This window comes from Anomaloglossus baeobatrachus, chromosome 6 (assembly GCF_048569485.1).
Source record: "Anomaloglossus baeobatrachus isolate aAnoBae1 chromosome 6, aAnoBae1.hap1, whole genome shotgun sequence".
NCBI lineage: Eukaryota > Metazoa > Chordata > Amphibia > Anura > Aromobatidae > Anomaloglossus > Anomaloglossus baeobatrachus.
In genome coordinates, this window is record NC_134358.1 from 559953704 (window position 1) to 559969908 (window position 16205).

At 47.2% G+C, this 16205-nt stretch overlaps 1 protein-coding gene across 2 annotated transcripts in view; it reads right to left on the reverse strand.

Moving 5' to 3' along the window:
• Positions 1-16205, reverse strand: part of DGKB (diacylglycerol kinase beta) — a 705227-nt gene that overhangs the window by 464568 nt on the left and 224454 nt on the right. For both annotated transcript variants that reach the window (XM_075315722.1, XM_075315723.1), the window contains exon 13: positions 2098-2196. In XM_075315722.1, coding sequence (XP_075171837.1) covers positions 2098-2196 — 99 coding nt within the window. The remainder of the gene's footprint in view (positions 1-2097; positions 2197-16205) is intronic.

Genomic DNA, 16205 nt, shown 5'->3' on the forward strand with positions numbered 1-16205 from the left:
TAGATAGAGGGATAGATAGATAGAGGGATAGATAGATAGATAGAGGGATAGATAGATAGATAGATAGATAGAGGGATAGATAAACAGATAAATAAAAAATAGATTAATGGGGATAGAGGAATAGATAGATAGAGGGATAGATAGATAGAGGGATAGATAGATAAATAGATAGATAGAGGGATAGATAGATAGAAAGATAGATAGATAGATAGAGGGATAGATAGATAGATAGAGGGATAGATAGAGGGATAGATAGAGAGAGGGATGGATGGATGGATGGATAGAGGGATAGATGGATGGATAGAAGGATAGATGGTTGGATAGAGGGATAGATAGATAGAGGGATAGTGAGATAAAAAGATAGAGGGATAGATAGATAGATAGATAGATAGAGGGATAAATAGATAGAGGGATAAAGAGATGGATAGATAGATAGAGAGATAGATAGAGGGATAGATGGATGGATAAATAGAGGGATAGATAGAGGGATAGATGGATGGATAGAAGGATAGATGGATGGATAGAGGGATAGATGGATGGATAGAGGGATAGATGGATGGATAGAGGGATAGATGGATGGATAGAAGGATAGATGGATGGATAGAGGGATAGATAGATAGAGGGATAGTGAGATAAAAAGATAGAGGGATAGATAGATAGATAGATAGAGGGATAAATAGATAGAGGGATAAAGAGATGGATAGATAGATAGAGGGATAGATAGAGGGATAGATGGATGGATAAATAGAGGGATAGATAGAGGGATAGATGGATGGATAGAAGGATAGATGGATGGATAGAGGGATAGATGGATGGATAGAGGGATAGATGGATGGATAGAAGGATAGATGGATGGATAGAGGGATAGATAGATAGAGGGATAGTGAGATAAAAAGATAGAGGGATAGATAGATAGATAGAGGGATAAATAGATAGAGGGATAAAGAGATGGATAGATAGATAGAGAGATAGATGGAGGGATAGATGGATGGATAAATAGAGGGATAGATAGAGGGATAGATGGATGGATAGAAGGATAGATGGATGGATAGAGGGATAGATGGATGGATAGAGGGATAGATGGATGGATAGAAGGATAGATGGATGGATAGAGGGATAGATGGATGGATAGAAGGATAGATGGATGGATAGAGGGATAGATGGATGGATAGAGGGATAGATGGATGGATAGAGGGATAGATGGATGGATAGAGGGATAAATGGATGGATAGAGGGATAGATGGATGGATAGAGGGATAGATGGATGGATAGAGGGATAGATGGATGGATAGAGGGATAGATGGATGGATAGAGGGATAGATGGATGGATAGAGGGATAGATGGATGGATAGAGGGATAGATGGATGGATAGAGGGATAGATGGATGGATAGAGGGATAGATGGATGGATAGAGGGATAGATGGATGGATAGAGGGATAGATGGATGGATAGAGGGATAGATGGATGGATAGAGGGATAGATGGATGGATAGAGGGATAGATAGATGGATAGAGGGATAGATAGATGGATTGATAGATGGATTGATAGAGGGATAGATAGAGGGATGGATAGAGGGATGGATAGAGGGATGGATAGAGGGATGGATAGAGGGATGGATAGAGGGATAGATGGATTGATAGAGGGATAGATAGAGGGATAGATGGATTGATAGAGGGATAGATGGATGGATGGATAGAGGGATAGATGGATTGATAGAGGGATAGATAGAGGGATAGATAGATAAATGATAGACTGAGCTCATACAGTGACTTGTTCGGTGTTGTAGGAGGATGGCTTCTCGCTATGTCTGCGCTCGGCGTCATCATTCACAGTAACCTCTGCATTGCAGATACACTGTACATCCAGAACTGACCATAAGGAAACCTTCATCTTTCTGGGAAGTTGGATCTTTAAAAGACGTAAAATGTAGCAGTGACCTGCTGTGCCGCTTCTGGTAAGTACTATACAAGTCATAAAACCTGACTCAGGCTCCATTATTGCCTCTCCTGATGAGACTTCATTGTCATCTTAATGGGAAAGCAGTATATTAGAGAAAATTCTACCAAGACCTGAAACAAAAAAAAGGGATAAACTCACCAACACGACCGGACAGATGACGGTGGGTGCTAGGATGTGATCCTTCAGGGGTCCGCAGTCACATTCAGGTTTAAGATGTGAAGCACATTTATTGTGAAGCTGCGGAGAAAACGGAGATAGTAAATCACAAGTTCATAGTTACAGAACATTCCGTGAGCTTTGTTATATCCATTTCCATCAATTCTTAACTTGATATACTTTAAGAAGTAATACCAATAAAAAAATACTAGAGTCTCTTTCGTTATATGACCCTCTTAATAGTTTACACTAGTTTTTATATGCCAGGAGCTCCACTTCATGGTTCCCCATAGACTGGGCTTTTCCTCACATACATTGAGCTGTACTTTCCCATAGACAAGGTGCTCCACTGCTGTACAGACTACTTCTCCATAAAACATTGTCGCTTAAGCTTCTTTGCCTTAAAAAAAAATATTCAAAAGGTTTAATTTCTCCATAGACTATGACCTCCACGTACGCACATACTAAGTCCCTTCCTTTGGAGTTCTTCTTTTTGATATACCAAACTATTTGCTTATAGACCACTTCTCCACAAATCAGAAGTTTCACTTTCCTGTATTCTACAAGTTACACTTTGTAGACTAGGAACATGGACTCTCCATAGACCAGGAGCGCCACATCCCAAAAGACTAAGAAGAGTACCTCTCCGTATATAAGGAACAACACTTCCCCATGGCTTAGGATCACCACCTCTCCATAGAATAGCAGCTCCACATTTCCATAGAATAGGAGACCACCTTGCCATACACAAGGAGATCCACTTCCATGTAGGCTAAGAGGGGCACCTCTACATAGGCTAGAAGATCCACTTCCCTGTAGACTAGGAAGACCACCTCTCCATACATTAGAAGCTCCACTTCCCATAAATTAGGAGCTCCACTTCCTGGTAGCCTAGGAGCACTAACTTAGAAGCAACGCTTTTCCATAGATCAGGAGCTCCACTTCACTGTAGACCTGGCACAAATGTGCTCCATAGAATAGGAGCTCTACATCCCCATAGAATAGAAGACCACCTCACCATACATAAGGAGCTCCACTTCCCTGTAGGCTAAGAGGGGCACCACTACATAGGCTAGAAGGTCCACTTCCCTGTAGACTAGGAAGACCACCTCTCCATACATTAGAAGCTCCACTTTTGCATAGATTAGGAACTCCACTTCCTTGTAGACTAGGAGCACTACCTGAGCAAACACTAGAAGCAATACTTCATCGATCAGGAGCTCCACTTCACTCTAGACCTGGCACAAATACTCTCCATAGAAAAGGAGATCCAATTCACATTACACTAGTAGCAACACCTCTCCAATAACTAGCAGCTGCATTTTCCCATAGAGTAGGAAAAACACATCTCCAAAGTCAAATAGATCCACTTCACCTTAGACTAGGAGTACAACTTCTCCTTAAACTAGGAGCTCCACTTCAATATAGACAATGAAGTCCATTTACCAATTGACTCAAAGCACCCCCGCCTCCACTATCGAGTACTAAGAATTCAACTTTCCTGTATAATAGAAGCAACAATTCTCCATAAACTAGCTCCACTTCAGCTTAGACTAGGGGCAACATCTCTCCATAAACTAGAAGCTCCACTTTACCTAAGGGGTACTTTGCACACTACGACATCGCCGCTGCGATGTCGGTGGGGTCAAATCGAAAGTGACGCACATCCGGCGTCGTTGTCGACATCGGAGTATGTGAATCATTTTTACTATGATAAATGAGTGCAAAAGTGTCGAAATTGTATGATCGGTGTAGTGTCGGGCATTTCCATAATGTCGCTGCAGCGACAGGTACGATGTCGTTCCTCGTTCCTGCGGCCGCACACATCGCTGTGTATGAAGCTGCAGGAACGAGGAACATCTCCTTACCTGCGTCCCGGCTGCAATGGGGAAGGAAGGAGGTGGGCGGGATGTTTATGTCCCGCTCATCTCCACCCCTCTGCTTCTATTGGCTGCCTGCCGTGTGACGTCGCTGTGACTCCGCACGACCCGCCCCCTTAGGAAGGAGGCGGGTCGCCGGCCAGAGCAACGTCGCAGAGCAGGTAAGTGCATGTGAAGCTGCCGTTCACTACGGCAGCTATAACAAGATATTGCATGTGCGACGGGGGCGGGGACTATCGTGCTCGGCATCGCTACAATCGGCTTGCGATGTCGTAGTGTGCAAAGTACCCCTTAGACTTGCAGCAACAATTCTCCATAAAGTAGAAGCTCCAATTACCCATAGACTAAAAAAAAAACTCTACATAGACTAAAGTGTACTTTACACGCTGCGATATCGGTAACGATATATCGTCGGGGTCATGTCGGTAGTGACGCACATCCGGTGCCGTTACCGATATCGCAGCGTGTGACGCCAATGAGCGACGGTCAACGAGCGCAAAAACGTGAAAAATCGTTGCTCGTTGACACGTCGCTCATTTCCTTAATATCGTTGTTGCTGCAGGTATGATGTTGTTTGTCGTTCCTGTGGCATCACACATCACTATGTGTGACACCGCAGGAGCGATGAACATCTCCTTACCTGCCTCCACTGGCAATTCGGAAGGAAGGAGGTGGGCGGGATGTTACGTCCCGCTCATCTCCGCCCCTCTGCTTCTATTGGACGCCTGCCGTGTGACGTCGCTGTGATGCCGCACGAACCGCCCCCTTAGAAAGGAGGTGGTTCGCCGGCCAGAGCGACGTCGCAGGGCAGGTAAGTCCATGTGACGGGTGTAAGCAAGGTTGTACGCCACGGGCAGTGATTTGCCCATGTCGCACAACCGACAGGGGCGGGTACGCTCGCTAGCGATATCGGTACCAATATCGCAGCGTGTAAAGTACCCTTAAGAGCTTTACTCCACATAAGACTGACGGCATCATTTTTAAATAGACAAAGAGCCTAACTTCTCCACAGACTAGGATTTCCACATCCCAATAGACTAGGAGCTTCATACCTCTATAAACTAAGAGCTCCACTTCCTCGTAGACTATAGCCGATGTCACACGCGCCGATATGTCGTGCGATCGCATGAGCGATCGCACCCGCCCCCCATCGTTTGTGCGTCATGGGAAATTTGTTGCCCGTGTCGCACAAAGTCGTTAACCCCCGTCACCCGTACTTACTTCACGAACGACCTCGCTGTGGGCGGCGAACATCCTCTTCCTGAAGGGGGAGGGACGTTCGGCGTCACAGCGACATCACACAGCGGCCGCGCAATAGAAGCGGAGGGGCAGAGATAAGCGGGACGTAACATCCCGCCCACCTCCTTCCTTCCGCATTGCCGGCGGGACGCAGGTAAGCTGCAGTTCGTCGTTCCCGAGGTGTCACACAGAGCGACGTGTGCTGTCTCGGGAACGATGAACAACCGGCGCGCAGAAGGAGGAACAAGTTTATGAAAATGAGCGACGTGTCAACGAGCAACGATAAGGTGAGTATTTTTGCTCGTTAACAGTCGCTCATAGCTGTCACACGCTACGATATGTCAAACTATGCCGGATGTGCGTCACGGAATCCGTGACCCCGATGACATATCGCCCGATATATCGTAGCGTGTGACGGGGCCTTAAGAGCAACACTTCTCCATAAACTAGGAGAACCATCTCTTCATATTCTAGTAGCTTTACTCCACCTTAGATTAAGGGGTACTTTGCACAGTACGACATTGCAGGTGCGATGTCGGTGGGGTCAAATCGAAAGTGACGCACATCCAGCGTCGCTGACGATATCGGAGTGTGTAAATACTTTTTGTTACGATTAACGAGCGCAAAAGCGTCGTAATCGTATCATCGGTGTAGTGTCCGACATTTTCATAATTTCGCTACAGCGACGGTACGATGTTGTTCCTCGTTCCCCTGCGGCAGCACACATCGCAGTGTGAGAAGCCGCAGGAGCGAGGAACATCAGCGTACCTGTGTCCTGCAGCTCACGCCGGCTATACGGAAGGATGGAGGTGGGCGGGATGTTTACGTCCCGCTCATGTTCGCCCCTCCGTTTCTATTGGCCGCCTGCCGTGTGACGTCGCAGGGCAGGTATGTGCATTTGAAGCTGCCGTAGCGATAATGTTCGCTACGGCAGCTATCACAAGATATCGCTGCTGCGACGGGGCGGGGACTACCGCGCTCGGCATCGCTGCCATCGGCTTGCGATGTCGTAGTGTGCAAAGTACCCCTAGGAGTATTACTTCGACATAGACAACATGCTCTATTTCTCTTTAGACCAGGGCTTCCACATGGACTAGGAGCTTCGCAACTCCATTGACTAAAAGCTCACCTTCCCTGTAGAATAGGAGCAACACCTCTCCATAGACCAGGAGAAACACGTCTCCATAAACTAGGAGAACCACATCTTCATATTCTAGGATCTTTATTCTACCTTAGATTAGGAGCATTACTTAGACATAGACAACATGCTCTATTTCTCTTCAGACCAGAACTTCCCCATGGACTAGGAGCTTCACAACTCCATTGACTAAAAGCCCAACTTCCCTGTAGAATAGGAGCAAAACTTCTCCATAGACCAGGAGTGCCATCTATCCATTAGTTAGCAGCTCCACTTTCCTGTAGACCAGGAGAACCATCTCTAGACAAAGAGCTCCACTTCTCCAATGTGTCTGCCAATGTGACTTAACCACAGTAGCTAGACAACAGACTGATACTGCAGCGGAGACACAGTTCTGGAACAGGAGCGTGTAACTAAAGCTCATTTTGATTTACATTTCACTGACCCTACAGGAAAAAAAGTTTATTGAAATGTAATAGCCCCTGTAGGACTTTCCCATAGACTAAAGGCGGCGTTACACGGTACAATATATCGTGTGATTGCATGAGCGAACGCATCCGCCCCCGTCGTTTGTACATCACGGGCAATTCGTTGCCCGTGGCGCACAATGTCATTAACCCCCATCACAGGTACTTACCTCCATAACGACGTCGCTATGGGCGGCAAACATCCTCTTCCTGAAGGGGGAGGGACGTTCAATGTCACACAGCGGCCGCCCAATAGAAGCGGAGGGGCGGAGATGAGCAGGACGTAACATCCCGCCCACCTCCTTCCTTCCGCATTGCCGGTGGGACACAGGTAAGCTGTGTTCGTCATTCCCGGGGTGTCACACGTAGCGACGTGTGCTGCCTCAGGAACGACGAACAACTGGAGCACAGAAGGAGGAACGACATTATGAAAATGAACGACGTGTCAACGAGCAACGATAAGGTGAGTATTTTTGCTTGTTAACAGTCGTTCGGAGGTGTCACACGCTATGACATCTCTAACGATGCCGGATGTGCGTCACAAATTCCATGACCCCAACGACATATTGTTAGATATATCGTAGCGTGTGACGCCGGCCTTAAGACCTTGACTGCAACCTATTTCTTTTCAATAGAAGCCAATCTCCAATACCCAGCAGCTGCCACAAAACTGTTTGGAGCAAAACACCGCAACTTCATACACATAAGCCCACTTTACACACAGCGACATCGCTAACGATGTCGCTGGTGAAAGCACCCGCCCCCGTCGGTTGTGTGACAAGGGCAAATCGCTGCCCGTGGCACACCATATCACTTACACCTGTCACACGGACTTACCTTCCCTGCGACGTCGCTCTGGCCGGCGAACCGCCTCCTTTCTAAGGGGGCGGTTCGTGCGGCGTCACAGCGACATCACACGGCAGCCGTCCAATAGAAGCGGAGTGGCGGAGATGAGCTGGCGGAATATCCCGCCCACCTCCTTCCTTCCTCATTGCCGGCGGCTGCAGGTACGATGTAGTTCCTCGTTCCTGCGGTGTCACACATAGCGATGTGTGCTGCCACAGGAACGACGAACAACCTGCAACAGCAATGATATTCGGGAAAGGAACGACGCATCAACGATAAGGTGAGAAATTTTGATCGTTAATGGTCGTTCCTGCGTTTCACACGCAACGACGTCGCTAACGAGGCTGGATGTGCGTCACGAATTCCGTGACCCCAATGGCATCTCGTTAGCGATGTTGTTGCGCGTAAAGCCCGCTTTACACTATGTTTATGCCTGATCTCCCCCCAGAGCAGATTGCTAATTTCTGCAAGTGCTGGGTGTTGGCCCACAACAATCCTATTTCGATGATCTTTCCTAAGAATTGGTGATCAATATATAAAAGTACTGGAAAAAGCAATAAGATTGATCAAGCGGAGCTTCTTTGTGGACCTGTCTGGTCCAAGGGTTATTCTCAACGTTGTCATTCTGTTTTATTTATAATATGAACAACGGCAGAGCAAAGTCCAGCAATAACGTGGGCAATCCAGGATGCTGTTAAAAAATTGATTTCATTTTATTCATAAATCCGTTAAAAGGCAATGGTCCAAGCAGTTCAAAACAGCATTATCGCAGGAAAGTCGTACAGATGGGACTACGCGTTTCAACGGTAAAACCCGCCTTCTTCACGGTCCAGAATCTGATCTGCTTTCCAAACATGGAACCTTATATGCATCTCACTCCCATCAGGGTAATTATAAACATATGTGAGAGACTTAAAAACATGAACAAGACAAGCAGCTCAAACATATAAACTATCTGCATATTAATCAATATACAACATACATGAGAATTACAAAGCATGGATTCAATATTTTGGAGATAATACAATCGGAAAGACCCAGTAACCTGACCATAAAATTTAAATGGTACAAAAACATGAAAAAATGATGTTAACCAGCATTATATAGTGCAAATTTATATCAATAGTGCATAATGATATCCAGGCGGTTATTAAAACCCTGTGGCATGCGGGTCCCCAGCTCAAATATCCACCTACTCTCTCTTGCAAGCACTTTTTTTATGAAAATCTCCCCCTCTCAATGGTTTTTTTTACATGCTCTATGCCCTTAAAAGAGAAACAGCGTAAGGCTATGTCCGCACGTTACGTCGGAGTACCTGCAGTTTATTCTGCACGTTTTCCTTCCCTTGGTTTTTGACCAAATGGCTTTTGACCATTTTTTAGCGCTAAAAACGCATGCGTTTTTACCGCGTTTTTAGCGCCTTTTTACCTGCGTTTTCACCTGCGTTTTCACCTGCGTTTCTGCAGATGCGTTTTTGAGATCAAGACACTGAGAAATAAAGTTGAATTAGTCAAAAAGAATGAAAAAAGAGAAAAAAAAGTATAAAATCAACTTTTAATAAAACTATATGGGAAATTATCATTTTTAATGAGAAAATAGTGGTTATGCACATTTTAACATAAAAATAGGTGAAGTTTCTAATTTTTTAACATTTAAATTTTCGGTTATTGTGTGTGTGTAAAGGAACATTAGAACCCATTAAATTTTGTCCAGAAAAGCATGCATTTTTGGAGCCAAAAACGCAGTGGAAAAGCAGGTAAAAAGCATGTAAAACGCAGGAATTGTGATTTTGGTTGCGTTTTGCCATTTCTCATTGACTCCAATGTTAAGGAAACGCTGCAGAAATGGCAAAAACAACTGACATGCTGCTTCTTTTTCAGCATGGTTTTTGACCACAAATATGCAAATTAAACGCTGCAGAAAAAAAAGCAAAGTGCAGACAGGATTTCTGCTTTTCCCATAGACTTTGCTGGCAATCAAAAACGCATGCGTTTTAGCGCAAAAACGCTGCTGCTAAAAACGCTGCAGAAACGCGTTAAAAAACGCAACGTGCGAACATAGCCTAAATACCCATTATGTTTTTTTGAAAAATGTCGGGATACTACTGATGCACCAACCATAGGCAAATTACTAGCGTCTGATAGGTGTTTGCGGATTCTAGTTTTAAGGGGGTTCATTGTGCAACCCACATATTGCATGCGGCATATATTGCAATTAATTAGATACACTACATTCTCCGTATTACAATTTATAAAAGAACAGACATTGAACTGTTTTTTATTGGAGATAGATGTAAATGTCTTAGATTTACTAGCAAAACTGCAGCGCTTGCAAATGTTGGCACCGCATTTAAAAAAAACTGTCGTTTTTAACCAGTTATTAGGGGAGATTTTATCTGGATCTTTATATTTTTATATATATATATATATATATATATATATATATATAATGTGTGTATGAGAGAGGGATGGATATTACAGACCAAACGTTTGGACACACCTTCTCATTCAAAGAGTTTTCTTTATTTTTATGACTCTGAAAATTGTAGATGCACATTGAAGGCATCAAAACTATGAATTACCACATGTGGAATGAAATACTTAACAAAGGGGGGGCGGAGCTGGACATGGCCGGGTAAAGACGTGTTTCTCTGGAGCTCCTGCTTATAATCCTCCATAACGCCGGCTATTATACATAAAATGGGCAAATCATCGGCCAAGAAGGGCAAGCCCTGCACCCCAGGACGGCCACCTGCTCCCCTGAATAATATTGGAGCCTACTTTACCCGCTCCAAAGAATCGGGGGCAACCTCGCAGCCGGAGCAGGAATTGCGGCCTGCAGAATCTGAAATGGATCCTGCCCCTGTCCGGATGCCTGAGGATGCAGCAACTTCGGGGACCCGAGAGAAGGGTGACACAGCTGAGATCCCCCATGATGCGAGAGGGCCCACCGGGAGACCCACAGCAGCGGTGAGCAAGATACAAAGCCCTGCGGCGGGGGAACTAGTGAAGCTGCAGACGCCATTCCAAGATGGCGCTCACCTGCCTGAACCGCAGCCCGGGGGTCCGGTGCTGGAAGACGGGACACTCGCAGCCGCGGCCTCGCCTGCCTCACGCGCCGCTGCATCGCCGATGGGAGCGTTGAGTCCTCGCAGCCCACCCGCAGCTGGTGTCGGTGGGATCAGGGAGATATCGGCGTGCGGCCGTGGATTGCACGCGAGGTCGGGCTTAGGGGATGAGTCACCGCTCCAGCCTCGGACTCAGGGAGAGCAGGCTCCACGCAGAGCGGCTGAGGCCCAGACAGGAGCAGCAGATACCCCTAACAGACTGCCTGATCACAAGCCCCCAGTGCAGGGCTGGAGGGGGGACCTGCTGACGAGGGCCCATATCAGTAGTGGCAACAACAACACAAGCCACACTTCCTGGCCAAGGGACACACAACCCCTGGGGAGTCCAGTGACTGGAGGGGGACTGCATGAACCCAGGGAGACGGCCACCGAGTTCTGGGGGACGCCCCAGATGGAAATACCCCCCACCTCACCCAATAGTTGGTGCACAGGATCCTCCTGGGCTGAGAGCCTGGGGGACACAGACGGGGTTCCGGAAGGGGGTGTACTGATGCCCATGAATAAAGGGCCCATGGTATCAGGGGCAGCCCCACTTCATCTTGTAACCATGTCACCATCATGGAGCGGCATAAATAATCCCCAAAGTACACAGCAAATGATATACGGTCCAGTTGTGCAGGACTCTTTCAGTGCATACCCCAATATATCCTACGCTGCAGCCTCGACAAGTGAGGACCGCCCGGCGTCCTTGGCAGACCTGCGATCACTGCTGCAAGCGATCCCCACCAAGAATGACATTGCAGCACTGGCTAATCAAGTGGTGGCGGAATGTAAGCAAGAATTTATCCAGCTGCGATCTGATCTTTCCTCACTCACCCATAGGGTTGATACCCTCACTGAGCAGCAATCAAATTCACAAGTCTCCATACAATCTATCCAAGAGACAGTACAAAATCAGTCTAAACAGCTATTTGCCCTTCAACAACACGTTGATGATCAGGAGAACAGAAATAGAAGGAACAATTTAAGAATCAGAGGCCTTCCTGAGTCTATAGCTGCTCCGGACATCCCCGGCATCCTCCGTTCCATTTTTAATAACTTGTTAAAGAAACCGCCGGGTGCCCCTCTAGAGCTCGATAGAGCACATAGGGCTCTACGTCCCCCAGATCCGGATGATCCCCGCCCAAGAGATGTGGTCTGTAGGGTGCATTTCTTTGCAGCAAAGGAGGCTATTCTACAGGCAGCCAGGAAGAAACCAAACTTGTCATACAATGGATCTGCCATCCGCATAATGCCAGATCTCTCCAGGCACACTCTAGCCCAACGTGCTACTTTGAAGCCCCTTCTGGATGTTTTGAAAGAAAAGGGACTTCCGTTCCGGTGGGGGTTCCCATTCTCCTTGGCGGTGCAAAAAGACTCTCAATGGCGGGTCCTGCGCTCCCCGGAGGACCTCCCGGCGTTCATCAGGAGCCTGGGCCTACCTACAATCCCTATAGCGGCCTGGCCGACTACTCTGCTTCAGACCTGGACCCCCAGGGAAAGGATCACATCCACCAAACCAGCCCCATTCCCGGGGCCCAATAGGGGCCTGCCTCCAAGAGGAGAACGGGGCCGTGGGGCAGGACGCTCTCGATACCCGACATAGAGAAGCCCTGAGGCCGTGTGCGCCTTTATGACTTATTCTATACACAGTTATTTACAGTTATTTACAACTAAGTGACTTTCATCTGCTGCGTTTAAACCTATTCATTGCCCGTATTACATTAGCCATCAATACCTTAGCCGGTGCTTATGGTTATCTTTAATATTTTTAGTATATCCGGAGTTCTGTTTTGCTTTGCTATGTCTGACATCCTTTTTCCCCAAATAGGTGGGGATCCCCTGTCCTGCCAAGCAAAGGCGGATATGTTCCCTAGGAACGTTTGTTCGAATCTAGTTTATTATACAAGGTTTTGTGCTCTGATGTTCTCTTTGTCTTCTTCTTCGCTATACTCTACTTCTTTCAACCCTCTCCCTCCTTCCTCTCTTGGCGGCCGGGCTGATCGTGTTCGATCCCCTCTCTCATGTATCTTTAATGTCACACTCTCTTATAGATGGCGGACCTGACTATTGCCTCTTTTAACGCCAGGGGCCTCAATGTTCCGGAGAAACGAACACAGATCCTGTACCACTTCCATAAACAGAAGGTGAGCATGGTGTGTTTCCAGGAGACCCACTTCAAACAAGGGCATGCCCCCATTTTCAAAAATAAGTATTATCAGACATGGGTATCCTCAGACAACCCGGATTCCCGATCTAAAGGGGTGGCGATAGCCATCCATAAATCCCTCCCACATCAAATCCTAAAATGTACGACTGATAGTCTTGGACGGTACATCATCCTCTCGCTGAAGGTAGGGGATCAAACACTCACAGTCATTAACGCATATGCCCCAAACCAAAAGCAAGATAGCTTTGTCACCCGCCTGGTAGACGTTGCGGTCCCTCTGATACAGGGTACAGTGGTTCTATGTGGCGACCTCAATGTCACCCTCGACCCCACATTGGACAACTCCAGGGGGAAATCTAACATTGCTTACAGCACAATCAAACGTATTAAAAAAGCTCTATTGCGTATTCAACTGTTCGACACCTGGAGACTGAAACACCCGTCCGACAGAGATTATAGTTTCTATTCCCTCACTCAAGACTCATACAGTCGCATAGACTATATACTTTTACAACATAACGCTCTCCCCTGGATTCGACACACTGGGATGGACAACATACTATGGTCGGACCATGCTCCGGTCTATTGTACAATTGAGATACCCTCCCTCTCGACCCCCAGGGGTTCGTGGCGGCTTAATGAGTCGTTGCTGTTGGATGAGCTCTGTGTTTCCGACGTTCAGACCTCTATCACGGGGTTCGTAACAGACCACTTAACTGATGACACAGCCCCCACTTATAAGTGGGAAGCATTGAAATGTGTCATACGAGGTATTTTTATTAAGCATGGGTCCCGAATCAAAAAAGAACGGGCCCAGGATATAGTAACAGCCCTTCGTAGGGTCTCTGAACGTGAGCTTATCCACAAACGAGCACTATCGGCCGCGAACCTACAGGCCCTTTTACAGGCCAGGATGGAGGTCAAAAAGTTGTTGGATTCCTCATATAAGCGCCTGATACAGGTAGGGAAAGGGAGGTTTTATGAGTTTGGAGATAAACCGGGCAGGTTACTGGCCAACGCGTTGAGAGAGGGAAGAGCCCACACCCTTATACCTTGCATCAAGAACTCACGTGATGAACTACTCTACGCCACCCCCGACATCTCCAACACGTTCCATGACTATTATTCCAAGCTATATAATTTACCTGTCGAACCCTCTGAGTCGAGTGCCGAGTGCCCCTCAATGCCCTCACCCTTTAGGCGCCTTGGTAGCTCCACAATTGAGGACCTGGAAAGTCCATTTTTATTGAATGAACTGTTGATGGTGATCCGTGATACACCGGGTAATAAGAGTCCTGGACCTGACGGATTTCCCGCTAAATTTTATAAAGCCTTCTCGGAACAGTTAGCACCCTTAATGCTCCTCTCTTTCAACTCAATCTCGGACTCGGTCCCTTTCCCGCCCCATTCAACCACGGCCCATATTTCTCTGATTCGTAAGGCTGGAAAGGACCCCACAATATGTAGCAGTTTCAGACCGATATCACTCCTTAATGTAGATTTAAAAATCTATGCCAAGCTTTTGGCAAATAGACTGGGCCCTTTGCTTCCTGACCTGATCCATCCAGACCAGGTCGGGTTTGTCCAGGGCAGAGAAGCTAGGGACAATACTATAAAGACCTTAGACCTAATCCAACATGCGCACACTAAAAAACTCTCCTTGATGTTGTTATCTTTGGATGCTGAGAAGGCCTTCGACAGAGTCTCATGGCAGTCACTCTCACAGACATTGGAGCATATGGGCCTGGGACCCATTTGCTCCTCTAAGATTATGGCTTTATATCACTCTCCGACTGCATACATTAAGATTAATGGCACTCTGTCGAGGCCCTTCCCCATCCGGAATGGGACCCGGCAAGGATGCCCCCTATCACCTTTATTATACGTATTAGTAATGGAACACTTATTGTCGGCCATTAGGGCTAACCCGGATATTCAGGGCATTCGGGTTGCCAACCGGGAACATAAATGTGCCGCGTTTGCCGATGATCTCCTTATTTATTTATGTAACCCTCTTACATCCCTCCCGTCCCTGCTGGTGGAGCTAAACCGCTTTAGTAAATGGTCCAACTTCAAAATCAATTTTGACAAGTCGGAGGCGCTGAATATCTCTCTGCCCCACACAATGGTAAACGCCCTAAAACCAAGCTTTCCCTTTAAATGGCCATCCCATGGTAGCATTGAATACCTGGGCATAAAGATTCCCTCCGACCTGAATAGGCTCTTTCAATTAAACTATCAAACTTTTCTGTCAAGACTCGAGGGAGACCTAGCCTCATGGCAAAAAGGCACTCTTTCGTGGTTTGGCAGGATTGGCGCTCTCAGGATGACCGCCCTGCCGCGATTACTGTACCTGGTCCAGACGGTTCCGGTATATATCCCGGCAACATATTGGGCCAAGATACAACGCATATTTAACCAATTTGTCTGGTCCAAAAAACGTGCTCGCTTGAGATGCAGCGTCTTAACCAGGACCAAAAACGCGGGGGGAGCAGGTCTGCCCGATTGTAGGCGATATTATATGGCAGCCGCTTATGCCAGGGTCTTGGACCTTTTGCACTGCTCTAGGTCTAAGCTCTGGGTCTGCCTGGCACAGGATCTGTGCCCTTTATCGACATCGACCTTGCCGTGGACCTGGCCCCTCCTCACCAAGCATAAAATTGAGATGTCCTATAGTACCAAACAAACACTACGAACGATACATTCTATATCATCACGCAACCTCATGATCCAGCCTAGGGGACCCCTTATGCCACTAACTGACAACCCGGAGTTTCTACCGGGAGCGTCGTCTAACAACTTTCTGGGACGCACGAAGCTAAACCCCCTGAGATTAAACCAGGTAGCTTCGGGAGGATCCCTCCTTCCGCTCCGGGAGATTGTAGAGAACCGCAACTTCAAACTGCGGTTCCACTTTGAATATGCCCAGCTCAAACATTTCATAACCTCCCAGGACATTGACAGAGCCCACCACTTGCCCCAAACGCCTTTTGAAAACCTTTGTAGTGGGTCCTCTGATGCACGCCATGCAATCTCAAAGGTGTACAAATGTATGACGAACGCGGCGGAGACGTCTCCCCCCCGCTTCTGTGCGGCATGGGAGGCGGAGCTCGGCCAGACTTTCCCTGAGAATCAGTGGAAACGTTGTTTCCGTTTGACCCACAGGTCCGTGGTGGCCACCAGGATGCAAGAAACCAGCTATAAAATACTTTCTAGATGGTATAGGGTCCCAGCATCTCTTCAT